At 33.1% G+C, this 16,549-nt stretch overlaps 1 protein-coding gene and 1 long non-coding RNA gene across 4 annotated transcripts in view; one reads left to right on the top strand and one right to left on the bottom strand.

Annotated features, from left to right (window-relative positions):
- Men (NADP-dependent malic enzyme) overlaps positions 1–16,549 on the top strand; it is a 40,817-nt gene that overhangs the window by 5,797 nt on the left and 18,471 nt on the right. Inside the window, exons 1-2 of one of the 2 annotated variants that reach the window (XM_017615282.1) lie at positions 39–162; positions 3,927–4,863. In XM_017615282.1, the coding sequence (XP_017470771.1) occupies positions 89–162; positions 3,927–4,863 (1,011 nt within the window). In that variant the 5' untranslated portion in view covers positions 39–88. Of the gene's footprint in view, positions 1–38; positions 163–3,926; positions 4,864–16,549 lie in introns of those variants that run through there. The other variant, XM_017615283.1, reaches the window with a different exon arrangement.
- LOC108362351 (uncharacterized) lies at positions 2,146–3,961 on the bottom strand. 2 transcript variants are annotated; one of them, XR_001847449.1, is made up of 2 exons: positions 3,869–3,961; positions 2,146–2,623 (listed from the first exon to the last, which is right to left on the bottom strand). It is a non-coding gene; the product is annotated as an uncharacterized LOC108362351 (long non-coding RNA). The 2 variants fall into 2 exon arrangements; XR_001847450.1 differs by lacking the exon at positions 3,869–3,961 and adding an exon at positions 3,545–3,776.

Here is a 16,549-nt window from a genome sequence, read left to right as displayed (position 1 = left end):
AGCATTAATCCAGTTAGTGAAAAGTTCACACATCATATTTACCTATATTTAATTAAGTACTTTGTGTGGAGAATAAAATATCTCGAAAATGCAATTGAAGGCTATTAGTCCGATTCTATTAAATGCGCGCTTGTTCAGTGTTGGTATGCGCTATAAAGGGCGGTAAGTTGTCTAGTTACATACATATGTACCTATAGTGTATGTAGTATATGTACTCGTGTATATAAATAGAAACTTTCGCTTAATTGCGAGTAAAAAGTGATAAATAATATGTAATAAAATATCGAAATTATTAGCGGACATTAAGAGGGCGTTTATGACGAGGAAAGTTGATTATAATCGCCTCAGCGGCTTTTGAGTAATTAAATTGCAAAACTTAATGACTATGAGCGCATTTCATATTAATTTATAATTTTATTTGCATCCAACTAATGAATTATTTTTACTCTCAGAAACCACTGATTAGTTTCTTATCACTTCGGTTGGCTGTATATGTACATATGTAAACACATACATACGCATAGGTTGTTTGTCACGCCAGAAGAAAGTGTACATTGCACAGTCAGGAGTTAATTAATTTTTAATGAAGCGCTATATTTTTTTTATTTAATTATAATCACCTAAATACTACGTGAAGCTTTGAATGATAATTAAATTTGTAGCTTTAGCAATTATGTATATAATATTTAAAAGCAAATTTTTTTGTTCTCAAAACTAAAGAATAGTTAAGAATTAACACGGAAACTTTAAATTATATTCCTAAGAATAATTTTATGTAGTTTCAAATGTCACTCATTTGCTGGGAGAACAATATAACTCAAATAGTCGGACATTCGAAAAAAGGGCTTTACAAATTTTAAGCAAATTTTTCTCTTTCAGCAAGATTAAACAAAATGTGGTTTCACTTTTTCGAAAAGAGTTGCCACCTAATAAGAAATTAAGTTGAAATTATTTAGAAAGTTAAACCAATTATTACAAAATGGGTTCCGATCGAACTGGGTTTAAAAGCTTTGTCTCTTAACTTCACTGCAGGGGTGCCACCTGTTTAAAAAATTAAATAAAATTTAAATTAAGGTAATTAGGTAACAGACATACATATTTATCACCATTTGAGTGCTAGGCGAAAAGATTTTAAGATAATAGTTTGTAAATGTTTTGAAAAGGGTTACCACCTGTTTCAAAAGTCGATTTCAATTAACATATGCACAACAAAATATTAAAACATGTCAAACAAAAGAGTGTTAAGAAATCTTTAGTTTCAACACTAACTATATTTTTGAGATGTTTAAAGAGGGATGCCAACTGTTCAAAAAGTTTAATTAAAATTATTTAATAAGCTAAATAAATTGCATATTAAAATATTGGTATCAATCGAAATGAGTTTGACAAGGCTTTATTTCTGAACTATATTTAGAGGGTTGCCACATGTTTAAAAAATCAAATTCAACTTAATTCATCAGTTAATTAAAATATGTACCACAATGTCAGAGGGTAATTTAAGAAGGTTATATAGGTTGAAGAGGGCTGCCACGTGTTTAAAAGGTCGAATTTAATTAACTTATACGAAATTTATTTGAAATACGGGTGCCAAGCGAAAAATTGTTATGAGCTCTTTAGTTTGAACACTGAAATTATTTTTGAGGTGTTTTATGAGGGTTGGCGTCCGTTTAAAAAGTTATATTTAAAGCCAAATGAATAATTCAAATATGGATATCAGTCGAAATGGGCTTGAAAAGGCTTTAATTCTAAAAAGATTAATTATCAAAAGATATATATCAATCGAAATGTGTTTGAAAATGCTTAATATCTGACCACCGTTTGAAAAATCAAATTCAAATTAATTCATCAGTTAATTGTAATTTGTGTCACAAGAGAAAGAAATTGAAAAATACTTTAGCTTGAAAATACGTTTGAAAAGGATTTCCACCTGTTTCAATAGTCAAATTTAGTCAACTTATACACAAGTTTCATGAAAAATTTAAAAAAAAACTCGAGTAAATAAATAAATATATTTTATTAGGTTTGCCACCTTTTCGAAAAGTCGTACTTATCTAACTAAGTATATAAATATATTATATGAAAAGAAATTTTTTGTGAAGGTCATTTGATTTGCACCGTTCTTTCCAATTCCAAGTAGTGGCTGTATATATGGGTTAAGATTTTATTTTTTGAAGTTGGAACATTTAGATGAAATATGGCAATCTAATCGGTTATAACTCCGATTAACATTTAGAATATTTTTTATAATTTTTAAATTCAATTTTGGGCGTTTTAACGCCATGCGGGTTCACTAGTTTCCATTTATTCTTTCATTTGATCGCTTTACCTTCGTCCGCTGTTATTCTGGGTAGAGCTTGATGCTTCAATCCCCATTTTTTCCCTATCGCTGATTTACAGGCATACATACATGGCAGTTATAGCTTTCTTGCAACGCTCTTCTAAATCTTTATCTTCATCTTTTATTTTGACCTTCATCTTCACTTTCATCTCTTCCTTAATCTCAATCTTGACCTTGTCCATTGACTGCCTTTGCCTTTGTCTTTATCTCTGTCGTCAAAATTGATACGCGATCCTTCATCTCAGCTGTCCAATCCAAATGAACATCTATTACTTCAACCGGGACCTAATTTTGATAGCAGAGATCTAAACTTTAGTCCATAAATATCCCATCAAATTCTTATTATAATCAGTGTTGCCATTTTAGTTTTTCGGATAGATTTAGCATTCTATATTCGGGTTTAACCAGAACAATTTTGTTTAGCTTCTAGCTTTTTTTTAATGAATAAGCTTTTTTAGCTTTTTACTTTTGATAAAAATATTAGCTACAAATGTAAATGGTGTTAAGATGTTTAATGCGTGGTTTAGTGTTAGGTATGTAATAAAAAATAAAGACAAATGCTGCATGATATTTTACTTCGGCGAGTTCTCATTTAAAAAATACACACTCCTAATATGTATACAAATATTGAATACCTTTTCAAAAGATGCTCAAGGCCGCGAAAAATTATACTTTGCGACGATGGAGTACAAAGACATCGCACATCGCATCGTTTGTATTTTCCATCGTCAGAAGATACAAAGAAAGGTTTTTGAAGCCTCGACTTTATCCGTTTTCTGCGTGGGTAGACTCGTTTTTCAACTCTTTCGCCACTCAGATCGCCTTTCGGAAAACGCGAACGGGAATCAGTAGTTGCAAGACAACACCGGTGAATTTCTACACGGATGGTGGTTCTTTTATTCAGGGCTCTGTTCAACAACTTTTGATTTAGGCTTTAGGTTTTCACGCGACGGGGCTAAACGTCACACCGATTCGTTGTTTACTTACGTACAAAATAAGTTGTTCCTCACAAAATTTTAACATTCTATCTTTTGACACTATGATCAGGTTTAATAACAACAAAAACTTTCGATTTGTTAATTTGGCTCTTTCAGGCATATCTCAAATTGTGATTTAGCTTTTTTACCTTTATTTTTTTACCAATATAAAAAGTTCTGGCAACACTGATTATAATACCATGGTGTGTTTTGTTTTACAAAAATTGACCTTTGAGCGTATGAGGCGCCCGCTACGTGCGGCGTCCGTTGCGTCTATTAATATTCACTTTGCTAAAACATACGACTAACTATAAAAAATAATCTTATCAAATATTTTTGGCGGCACAACTAACAAAATGTGTGCCGAATATTAATGCTGCCAAATATTTTTGTATGAAAATGAAACGATTCAAATTTAGCGGCGATTTTATAGTTGCTAAAAATATGTGAATTTAAGTGTGAATTACACAATGCATGACGAGAATTTCTCACAAACTATTTATTAATTTAATATAATAGCCAGTCACACACACACACTTGCATTCAAATTGACATTAAACAATTAAGCGAGTTGCTCTCTTCACTCTCTCGTACGTTTGTTTCGTTCACAGTTCGCCGCTATACCCAACTGCCAACAATTCATATAACCCTTCCAATGGCCAGGTAACACCGTACGACCACTGCAACCAGCAGCGACAACAACTACCGCAATATTACAAAACCACGATTCCAGTGAATGAACATTGCCAACACCAACAACTGCAACAGCAGCAAATCGCCGCCGCCACGGCCAACAGCTGTCACTTTGATGGAGGTAATGATGGTAGTGGCGCTGGTGCTGGTGCTTGTGCTGGTGCCGGCGGCGGTGGAGCTTTCGCGCAATCAGCTGTTGGTGGCGCTCAGCTGACTACTACTACTACCAGCAACAACATCCATGCCTCCATTGGTGACGCAATGAATGTCAAGCACTGTGCAATCGGAATCCCCATGTCAGCTCAGTATTGTTGCCACGCCACCGACAATCCAAACACTCACAGCTCCACGCGAGCACGGCATGCTCACGAAAATATGAGTAGTAGTCAAGTGAGCAATAATCATACGACTACACTAACAACAACGACAACAACTGTCGAATACGAGTTGTCAAATGGCATAGCAAAATTGAGTAAAATCAGTACGAGTCGAGTCGCCGCCGAACAGTCATCGTTGTCGTCTCAATTGTCACAGAGTCAGCTAAAATTTGCAGTTGAAAAGGAAAAAGAAGTCAATAATTTGACGGTAAATACCAGCGAACAGGATCAATATCTATTGCCACCACTATTATCCACTAAGGCGTTAAAGGAATTAAGTTCCAACATAGACGTTTTGAATAGCTACAATCAAAGCAATAAGCATTTATTAACCAGTTTACAAAAGCAACAGCTAAGAAATTACAGCAAAATGAGTGATATTTCGGAAAGAACACCAAATGTGGTATTAGCCGACGATGCGGAAGTGCCCGGAGAAGTGAGTGGACTGGAACGCCTGCGTAACAAAAAATACAGCAAGGTAAGTCATTTAGTGAAAAAAAAACTAATACAAAATGACTTCAAAGGATTCAAAATAAAATTTTAGCGATTAAAGGACAAATCACTAATACGAAAAATTCAGCTAATTTATTTTAACTCCTACTTATACATATATATACTAAAAAAGGTACGCCTTGTGAAGTGATATTCGCAATCCACAAATGGAAAATTACCAAATGACTAATTAAATGAAAGTGGTTGGTGTTGTAGTGGCGATGTTAAAAATGAGGCAGCTACGTTAAAACTGCATGAAAAAATTACCGTAGTGAATGAATACCGGTTGTTAAAATAAAACTTGAAATTAAATTTAGTTTAACTTGAAGAAATTTGTTCACTTTTCTTCCATAATTTATTAGCAACCTACAGCGCTTACAACAACGTTCAATATATTGTCGTGGCTCATAGGCTAGACACCGGTTTTGGTTGTGTTTGACCGGAATATACGACGAAAAATCGATATGAGTCCAATGGCAGCCTCAAAAATGCCATTCAAAGGACCTTTTCCATAGAAAATTAGATATATATATGCTTATATAGGAAACGCACCCTTATTTATCGCATACCTGTATATATACATATATATGTATCTGTGGATAAGCAAAGCCCGTACAAAGCGAACAGCTGTAATTACTCACTCAGTGAAGAAATCACACCACTTTTTTGCTCCACACCACTTTTCGCTCAGAGAACTCATTTAATTTCTATTTAATATATAGAGACTGACGTATACATTTGTATCTATACAGGGTGATAAGTTGAAATCTCTTTGCGGCAAGAAAGCGCCGGTTTAAATAGAGGACGGCCAACTTGAGAGTCTGTGCATATTCATAGTCGAAGTGAAATCGCCTCTAAAGTTGCTTTGTTATCAATCTAATGTCACTGTGGATGTAAGGTTAAGACACAATGTCGAAGATATTGGAGATTTCGTTGACATTGATTGATTCTTCCGTCAAACTGGTTTCGGTCATTAAGGGTATTCATCTAACGCCACAACTGCCGATAAACGTGATAAAATTATCATTACCTTAATACACAAACGAACCAACATTTTTTTCGAAACTGCGTTTTTAACAAATTTTTCTAGAATGTATTAAAATACACCTACAATCAAAATTGTTAAGTGTTAGTACCAAAAACAATGCAGTTGCATGCCACTCTTTAAAAAGCTCTACCAGTTTTTGATACTCTTTTTATAAAGTTTTTTGCTTCTCCAGTTAGGGCATTTGCGAATTAAGGTAACGTTATAAATTTGTATGAAATTTATAACTTTTTCACGTTTATCAGCAGTTATATGATTACCTCTATTGTGTATTTCCACATCTCACGTTTCTAAAGTTGGTCTAAAGAAGCTTAAATGTGCGAATTTTTTATTGTCTATTCCTTAAAAATTCGTTAAGAAAACAAAGCTGCTCAACCTCTCCCTAATCCGGCTTGAAGTTCTCAATACGTGAATGGACTTTATCTAACATGCATCGTTGTCGACAAGTCGAAGAGCTGGTCGAGTCATTCACGAAACTGTTTTCTAAATTTTTCCAACTCCCTGAAATCTTCAACTTATTCTTAAAACACCATTTTCTATTACTTTTTAACCAATTTTAAGTTTATATATGACTTTCGAAAGAAGAATATTTGTACTATTTAAAAATAATAAGTTTTGTGAGCACATTGTAAATATGTCGGCAATTTTTGGAATAAATCTGAAATTTACATCAATTTTTATTATTTTTCCATTTCACAATATTTTTTGCCAAATTTCAAAAGAAATAGTCCCTTTTAGTCATTACAACGAAAATGGTGTTAAATTCCGAGGAAAACTGGGTGCCATTTATTAAAATCAATATAAAAATAATGAAGTTATGACATTTTTAATGAAGAGACAAATTCAAATCTTTTACATGAACTATTGAAACCTCATAGTGAATCTAATCTAACTTCCAAAATTGCATTTTAATTTTCATAAATAGTACCTAGTTTTTTTCAGAATGAAACATTCTTTTCGAAGTAAGAACTAAAGCAGACTTTTTTTTTTTTTAATTTCAAAAAATTTTGTAGAACTAGATAAAACAAAAACCTTGGTATAAATTTCAGATTTGCTCTACATACTATTTACACTGTGCAGTTTCGTGAACTACTCGACAAGCACTTAAAAATTTCTTGATCAGTGTAACACCGTGTTATCTAGGAGATATTAAGATAGCATTCCTTGAAAATGTTCATCACGAACTGATTTAAATATGTCTTTAATCAAAATAAACTTGAATTTAACGTTCAGAACTAGGAGGAAATTCAGGTATGTATACTGGAGAAGAGCTACCTCGAATGGCGGTCAAGTGACTGATTAGAGAAAACCGTTTGTGCCTCGCTAGGCTAATAGGAAAACTGAACACTATATCTTTGAAATCCGATTTTATATCTGGCTGGGTAGATCTATAACGGTTTTTACGTTTTCTACACATCTTATATGGACGGATACGGAGCAAAAGCTATCTCACTGGTCAAAACTAGTTTGAACCAAGGCAATTTTTAAGAAGCTGAGGATTGCTCTTTTTAAGCACCTTTTATTCAACAGCTGTTCACCTTTTGCACTCAAGACCTTTATATAGACACACACACCCACATTGGATGCCATATAAAAATGTTTCTCTGTTTTGAAATATTTTACTCTCCGACTTAAGAAAAAATAGCGAATTTCAGCCTTTGCCTGAAGAGCAAAACAAAAATTAAAGATGAGAGATGAGAGATTTCGATGAGCAAATAAGCATTTCCGCTAGTTGAGTTTATGAAATCATGAGAAAGTTACAACCAAGTATGTACATATATAGATTTTAAGCAAAATAAAAAGCATTTGAGTATGCGAAATATACAAATAAATTTATACACAAATATATCTACATACATACATATGTATATATATATATATTTACAAAACAATTTGCTTATGCGGCAAACCAGAGACTCATACTATCACTGCGTGACTAAGCGCAAAATGCAAAAATAGAAAAAAATCCATAAGTAAATATGTAAAAGATATGTATTTAGATTACTAATAACAAAACAGTAAATATGCTCTCGATTCCAAAAAAGAGATTGTACACCAAACAATTTGCAATAGCTTGGCTCTATTTGGTTGGTCCGTGATTAATATGTATGCGTACGTATGTATGTATGTACGTAAATTCTCTGAAAACCCCAGACAGTCGCTTTGCATTTTTCAAACAAAGAATTAAATATGGTTTCACTTTTATACTACTTAGTTGAATACCGAAATCTTTTGGTTTGTTTAATGTAGAATTTAGGGAATCCAAGCCCGCAAATTGGGGATCCGACGGATTTGCGGGACGGCAGAAGAAAATTTAATAAGTAATTTTTAGCAAAAAAAAAAACCGACTTCAACTCTCATATAAAAAAAAATATATATATCGGATCTTAACCAGATTAGTATGGGACCACCTCTGAGACACTACCTTTCCGAATTATCGAAATCGGTTGACGTGGTCCAAAGTTATGCGGTAACATACATAAAAAAAAAAAAAAAAAAAGATTCCGACGAACTGATAACCTCCTCCTTTTTTGGAAGTCGGTTAAAAAGACGAATGCAAGTTGTGTACGTGCTCGCCAAAATGTTCGTCGTGCATGGCTGTATTAAATAAACATCATTTTATAACCCAGTGGATAATTTCAGGAGTTAAAATCCCTTCCGAAAGGCCTTGCTGAGAGACAAGAGGCCTTCCAATCTATATTCCTTTCCCGTTTTTTTGTATGGATTTTCATCAATTGAAGGAATTCTTCTTTCGTTACACATAGAAGCCCTTCCAGAAGGTATTTTATATGACGTACTTCAGAAGTCCTTTTGGAGGGGGTTCATTGAGTTTGGCAATGAGTTTTGAGGTAAGAAGCAAATCCTGGCGTGATGGAGCAAAACGGACTTCAGGTTTGTGTTCAGCGACGCCAAACACATATAAAACACCTGGTCTGCTTTTATTAACCCTTCAACGATTTTTTTTTTTTGTGGTTCTGCGTAATCGATTAAAACTTGAAAATGTTCGCCTTGATAACTAGCTCAAACTTTGTACACTTACCGATTTATGAACACATTATACAAGTGTAGAACAGTCCGTTTCTATCGAAAAATAAGTGTGCCAGCGAAAAAATTTATTTTTTTTTTTCTTGAGCTTCCTTTCAGATGCTGACTTTCGAATACTTATAACTTTGGTTCTCTTATTAGAGGCACAAATTCTGCTCTGGTGTAAATTTCAAGAGTATGCTCTATGGAATAAATTACTTTAACGCCATCTACAAATTTCAAACGGTAAAAAGGTTACGCGGAAAAACAGGAATCAGAATCACTGATGTTTTACCTAGTTTTAGAATTACAGCGAGCGGGTATTGTTTCAGATCGGATAAAACACTACAGTGACTGTTGTTATGATATATTATTTTTTTATACCTAACAGATATAGCAATTTTGACCATATACCTACGAAACTATGCATGATCACCAAAATCAAAAAGTGGAATTTAAAAGATAAAAAGACTTTATCATTCCATTATCAAAAAACTCAACCCAATTAAAAGTAAATACGTAGACTTTTATAAATCCAATCGTCTTTTTTAACATATCAATTTTAAATATAACTGTTTAGAAGAAATAATATGATTTTTTTTTTGTCTCGCAAATCCGCGGATCCGCGGGATTAATGACCTCGAACCCCAAACTTGCGGGATTGCGATTTTTATGCGGGATTGGATTCCCTAGTAGAATTTTATTGGTTTCTCTGTCTGGGATTTGTAGAAGCTGATGAAAAATAGAAAGAATAGAAAACATAACATTCACAAATATTTATAGCTTTTTCCATCATATGTGCATACAGTCATGTGAAAAATAAAAGGGACACGAATAAAACTTCGGCAAAAACATGATCAAAAAACAGCGCGAATTCTTAGCCAATTAAAACTTGTATTTTACTAAGCCAGAATGAAATAGGCTATGAAACTGTATACTTAGAATTTTTCTAAAATTGTTGTTCATAAAAAGTTTGTTGTAAATGTATGATCCGACGAATTGATAACCTTTCTCCTTTTTGTGACTCGGTTAAAAATAGACAAAACTTGTCAAAATGTTGTGTCCCTGTTATTTTTCGCATCAGCATGTATGTATGTTAGGGTGGTCCATAAACAGTAAAGTCGGAATCGTAATGCTGTCGCCCCCTAGGATTGTTCTATATCGAAAAAAGTATACCCGTATTTTTTTATTTTGAAATCAAATAATATTTAGAGGTCGCTCAAAGTGCTCAAAGTTTTCTATGTATTTTTATATGGGAAAAAAAAAAAACTTGGTATAGAATTCCTGAAAATCAATATTTTTTGATCGGAAGACTCTGGTTCTCTTCAAGAGACTTTCAATAATAATGCCAAATTGTTTATTTAACCATTTTTTAATACCAACGATTTCTTATTGATCTGCCCATTGCAGTTTTCGGGATTTTTATGGCTTTTCGGCGGATTTATAAGCTATAGTTGCGATGAAAGTGGTAGTGGTTAGGTATTATTATTGGGAATCTCTCATCAGCTTCAGGATATGTTTTATTTTTTTTTCTATCTCTATTTCTACCTCTACCCTTTTCGTTCTAATATCGATAACATAATCGGTTAAATGTCGATAACAATCTTGAAAAATATATCGATAAAAAATCAATAAAACATCGATAACAAAATCGATAAAAACATGGAAAACAAGATCGATAAAAATATCGATAACAAAAATCGATTAAGTATCGATAACAAAACCAATAAAGAATTTTCAATTAACTATTAAAATATTGACAACAAAATCGATTAAAACTTCTATAACAAAATCGATTACAATATCGATAATGAAATCGATTATTATCGATTATTATATCGGAAACGGTATTGATATATATGTTCATAAATATATCAATAACAATATCGTTGTTTATATCGATAAAAATATCAATTATTACATCGATAAATATGAATATCCATAACAAAATCTATTATTATATCGATAACAATACCGATAAGTGTATCAAAATAATATCGATAATAAGATCGATAAATATAACGAAAAGTCCGAAATAGTCCCGAAAATCCTGATTTAGTCCCGAGAATCCCGAAAATCTCATTACCGATGTATTATTCATTCCCCCTCTATCTTCATCTTTACTTTTATCGATATTCTCATCCTCATCTTTTTCTGAATATTTATCTATATTTTTAGCTTTTAGTTTATTATTTTCTTCATCTACATATTCCCCTTCACCTTTGCCCTTATATATATAAGTAAAGTGTTTAAATTTATGTGTTGGTGTTGGTTGATTTTAATTTGTTTTGTTTGTTTAAATTTACCTTAATCTTCAATTTTGCCTTTATCTTTACGCATCTTTGTTTTTGTTTTTATTTTTACTTTTGCCGGTATCCTTTTTTGATCTACACTGGCAATCAATTATTAAAAATCAACGCGATTTTTTAGCTGCTTAAAATTTGCACTTGTTTTACTAGAATCCAAAAACCAATCCATCTGCGTACTCAAAATTTTTCTAAAAATTATGATTAATAAGTTCAAGATTTAGACGAAAATTTGTTGAATTTTTATAAGTTCAGTATAAACATCGAAAAGTTGGCTTTTGTGGTCCCGATTAAACAACGAACCATATTTTTATAAAAAAATAATAAAAAAATTTTAACTTGAAAAATATTGCAAATATTAAACAAAAAAACACCATGCATTCACTTTTGATTGCCAGTATATTTACGTACTCACCTTTATATAAGTCTTATTCTTAAACCTTTTATTAACACGTTTTTGTTAAATGAATACAATGTGCATACATTTAAGAAGCGCTTGTTTCCGTCCCAACCATTTCCGTGTGCAACTTCCGCGTGCAGTTTCCGTTGAATTCGCCAATTTACTCCCAACCACCCAACCGCCGCTAAAGAAGCTTCACTTCAAAAAAAAAATCAACACGTGGTCATTTGTTTGAGTCACTGTATGTATATACATACATATGCATAATGCCCAGCAAAAATTCTCTTAAGAGTAGTCCCAAATTAGTCTCCATGGAGCACAATTGGACGCTATCTCGCAGTAACTTTTATCGTTTATTAGCTGCTGGCCGACAAAATAGAACTTAAATTGAAGAATATTCAAAATTTGCAGATGCACTTATTTCCCATATATGTACATACGTACATACATACATGGTGTATCTACATACATACTTTCTGAGAGTATACTCACGCATATTATTATGTCACCTTGATAGGGGTCACAACTTCATATTTATGTGCATTAGGGTGGTCCAAAAACAGTAAAGTCGGAATTGTAATGCGCTCACCCCCTAGGATTGTTCTATATTGAAAAAAGTATGCCCCTATTTTTTTTTATTTTGAAATCAATTGAATTTAGAGGTCGCTCAAAGCGTTCAAAGTTTTCCATGTATTTTTTTATGGGAAAAATAAAATTTTTCGTAGAAATGGTATAGAATTCTTGAAAATCAATATATTTCGATCGTATAACTCTGGTTGTCTTCAGGATACTTTCAATAATAATACCTAATTGTTTATTTAACATTTTTTAATACTAACGATTTTTTATTGGTCACCCCATTGCATTTTTAGGGGTTTTTGTGGATTTTTGGCGGACCTATAAATTATAGTTGCGATGAAAAAATGGTTAAATAAACAATTGGTTATTATTATTGGGAGTCTTCTGCAGATAAAGAGAGTTTTCTGGTAGAAGAATATTGATCTTTAGCTATTCTATACCATTTCTACGAAAAGTTGTTTTCCCCCATATAAAATACATGGAAAACTTGGCCGCTTTGAGCGACCTCCAAATATTTTTTGATTTCAATATAAAAAATAAGGGTATATTTTTTCGGTATAGAACAATCCTAGAGGTGAGGGCATAAAAATTCAGACTTTACTTTTTCACATGCATTTTTGGACCACCCTAATGTACATACATATGTACGTTTGTATATTCCGCTTGTTGATTGTTTGGAATTTCAACGCAATCGTATTTAATCAACAAACATGTGTTTTATAGTGGTTAGATAACGAGCGTACAATCCCAAAATTTCCCATAATTGCACAGAATAGGGGTATTCTCTGAGTCTTGCAAAGCCCTTGCATGGTGCACAGATTGCACGGATTGCACGGTTAAAACCGGTTTTCGTATGGGACAGCTTTGCAAACCGTGCAATCCGTGCACCGTGCAAGGGCTTTGCAAGACTCAGAGAATACCCCTAATATTCCTAAACTTAGTAAAGTACAGTATAGGTACATACATATATAAATACATGCATTCACTAATAACAATAAAATATATTGACACGATTTGCGCTACGTCTCTCAATTCTTTAAGAGATTTATCGATTTTTTTTTTTCATTTATTAAAATTGTTTTTGGTCTTTATTTAAAAAGCAATCTGCTAGTTCTCATTCATTGTGCACCCATTTTTTTTTGGTTAACGCCAAGCAGCATTTGTTATACATACATACATACATACAGAGCAATCTTACGTATTTTTGGAAATGGGAAAAAACACCATAAGACGTGAATTATTGGCCAGCTTTCGTAGCTATGAGCAAGGAAAGTATGTATCTTGTTGTACAGTACTGTATACAATATAAATATTTATGTAAAATTCCTTCTTTTACACAAATTTTGCTATTTTTTGGTGTTTGAGTTCCAGAGATACATATTTTCGGCAATCATTTGCGGGTGATTCCCCTTGCAAAAGGTTTTATCTGAACGCGTTTCCTATATTTTTTTTGGAAAAGAAAAAAGCACTGAGCCCACATAACTTATTATGTTTAGTTGTCAGCAGTTGTGACAGTTTTGTGTAATTTTTAGGCTGGCAATGACAATGGTTCACGCCTCCTATATAACAATTAGAGTGATGCCAAATTGATTCTTTATTTTGCAAATGGGAAAATTAGCGCAGGGTTGCATTTAGTAGCGAAAGTACAAATGCCGCCACATACATATACTATAGGTCTTAGGGCTTTAATCTGAGCTAGTAAATTGATAGCATCCAATTTGACAGTAAACTCAATAACTGCTCTACTGCAACTAAAGCAGCAGAGTCAACAGCGACCCTAATACTACCTTAAAATGCCTGTGTAAATATTTTCGTCGACAGCCAGGTAATAGGTAACGTGTAAAGGACGGTTCTATCATGCTTACTTACTCTTAGAGTACAAAACGCACTGTCGCGAAGGTAATTTTGGGAAGATCGCAGCTCAGCAAATTGCTAAAAGCTAAAAATTACATTATGATTTAGGCTTGAGGCCAGTTCTCCACTTTTCTAATAACACTAAGCACCAACTAATGGTCTGCATGAAATGGAATGGATCAACCAAAACTAAGCCTAAACTCAATAACTTCACCCATCCTCAAGGAAAAAAGTCCAAGACTTTTTATGCATTGGATATTTTTATTTAACATTAAGGTCGAAGTCAGTCATAAATAATGCAGTTATTCATGAGTCATTATTATCGATCGAGACTTTTACAAATACCAACTTAACTTGTATTACAATTTTAACATTCGAAGATAATTTCATCTTACCAAAAGCAGTCACATTAATAACAATTTGTGATCAATGTGTGTAACCTTTAACCCACTGGCAACCAAAAATGGGGTGGAAGTGGAGAAAAATCCTCTTAAAAGTTGGCTTTTACATATGGACTGAGATCCTTAAATGCTTCTCCCATAATATATTCATTTACATAGTTAATAAGTTTGGGTTCTAAAGAAACTACGTGTCGTGTGAGTGACTTGTTTGCCAGGGATGTTGCGAATATTTGCATTCGTTATGCGAATGATTCGCATCATTTTACACATTCGAAGAGTCTACTCTAATCGGTCTGTCGAACCAGGGTGCGGACAATAACCGGCTTTTAGCATCGTTCGCTAAACGGTTAAGAAACTTTTTAATGGGCCTTGAAGAAGTACGGCTAAGCAACCTATAAATAATTTTAAATTCCTCCAGCGGAAGCGAATGCTCGGATATGGAATGATTTCTGGGCAGTTTCATTATTTCTTGAAAAAAAGTGAGGAAACAGGCTGGTATCAGATGTTGAAATTCCTTGGACACACGCGAAATAATGGAAATTTTTTTCTTGACCGTTTTCTTGAAAGCTGCATACTGGTCTTAAACAAAAAATTCTTGCAAATAATGCTGTCATTGTTATTAAACGAATTTCATTTTTTGTTTTTTTTTTTTTTGTTGAATAACCCAGCAAAGAATTTATTTATAACACCACGCCCAATAAAAACAACAGCAGCTAACTTTTAGTTTACTCAAGGCTATATGTAGTATAAGTTTGCATTTTAAAGTACAGAATAAATACGGCACAAAACGATCAGCATTCAATCAAAAGTCACAAAAAAAGGACTTTGTGCAGCCTTCACGATAATCGCAAAGAGATAGCAGGCGAGCAGAAAATTCCACAATATTCTATAATGTACTCAATATACATACATATATGTAAAATGCACATACATATATGCAGTGTTGCCAAGTTTTGAATTTGAAAAAGCACTAAAAGCCAAGAAAAATCGCGTTCTTTCTCGAAAAAGCACCAAATTTTTATTGGAGCATTTAATTGGATTTTTATGCATGAAAAATTATATTTTAGGGATGCCGATTCAATAAATAAAAATCAATGTTTTTTGGTCGACGGCCAAACTTACTCTGTTTTGCTATAAATTCAAATATTTTCGTTCAAGTGACGTTAAGATTCTCGTTCTTAATTTTCTAATTTGCAGCTGTATCCAGCATTGCCGTTTCGTTTAGATGTAAGCAAAATTTATTCATTTTTACTGACTGTTTAAACAGTTTTAAATTTTCTTCGTTTTGCTTAATTTTTTCTACAATTCCTATCAAACGTGAGCAAAAACCATAAATGAAGTTTCATGAACTATTTGGTAGTTTGAATCTACACTGCAATCTCTTATGATCTTACGAACTAAAGGAACGTAAGGAACTTATCTTTCCGACCGCTTAAGACCTGAAACACAACGAAATTTGATTTACAGTGTCAAACGATAGGCAGTGTTGCATTTGTAAGCGAATATAGAACGCGAAATATTTGAATATGCCGTCCCATGAAATGCAAAAAGGCGTCACAACATTGAAACTGAAATGTAAAAAGTCGTGAATAATAATTTTAGTTTTCTTAAAATAATGTGGGAGTTGTAATAATAATAAAATATGATAGACATATAACTAGAAGATAGGGAGCATTTGCAAGCTGACCTAACCTGCATTTTCGAATGGTGTGAAGCAAATTCCATGTCACTAAATTTGAAAAAGTGTAAATTCATGACCTTCTCTAGAAAATCGTTCTATCCAAATTCGTATATGATATCTGACCACAATGTTGAGCAAGTGACCAATTTCATTGACCTAGGTGTAACTATGGATCCGAAACTAGAATTCAAGTCTCACATAAACTCCTGCGTGATTAGGGCTAGAGGATTGTTGGCTTTTCTTAAGCGCTGGGCCAAGGAGTTCAACGATCCTTATGTCACTAAAGTTCTCTTTACCTCTCTAGTTAGACCGATTTTGGAGTATGCATCTATAGTATGGAATCCTAGCTATCAAATTCATAGTGACAGGCTCGAATCAGTGC

This window comes from Rhagoletis zephyria, unplaced genomic scaffold, assembly GCF_001687245.7.
Source record: "Rhagoletis zephyria isolate East Lansing unplaced genomic scaffold, Rhagoletis_zephyria_1.1 Rzeph_scaffold_00995, whole genome shotgun sequence".
In the NCBI taxonomy this organism is placed as follows: Eukaryota; Metazoa; Arthropoda; class Insecta; order Diptera; family Tephritidae; genus Rhagoletis; species Rhagoletis zephyria.
The sequence above is the reverse complement of the archived record's forward strand: the minus strand, read 5'-3'. Positions and strand labels throughout refer to the sequence as shown.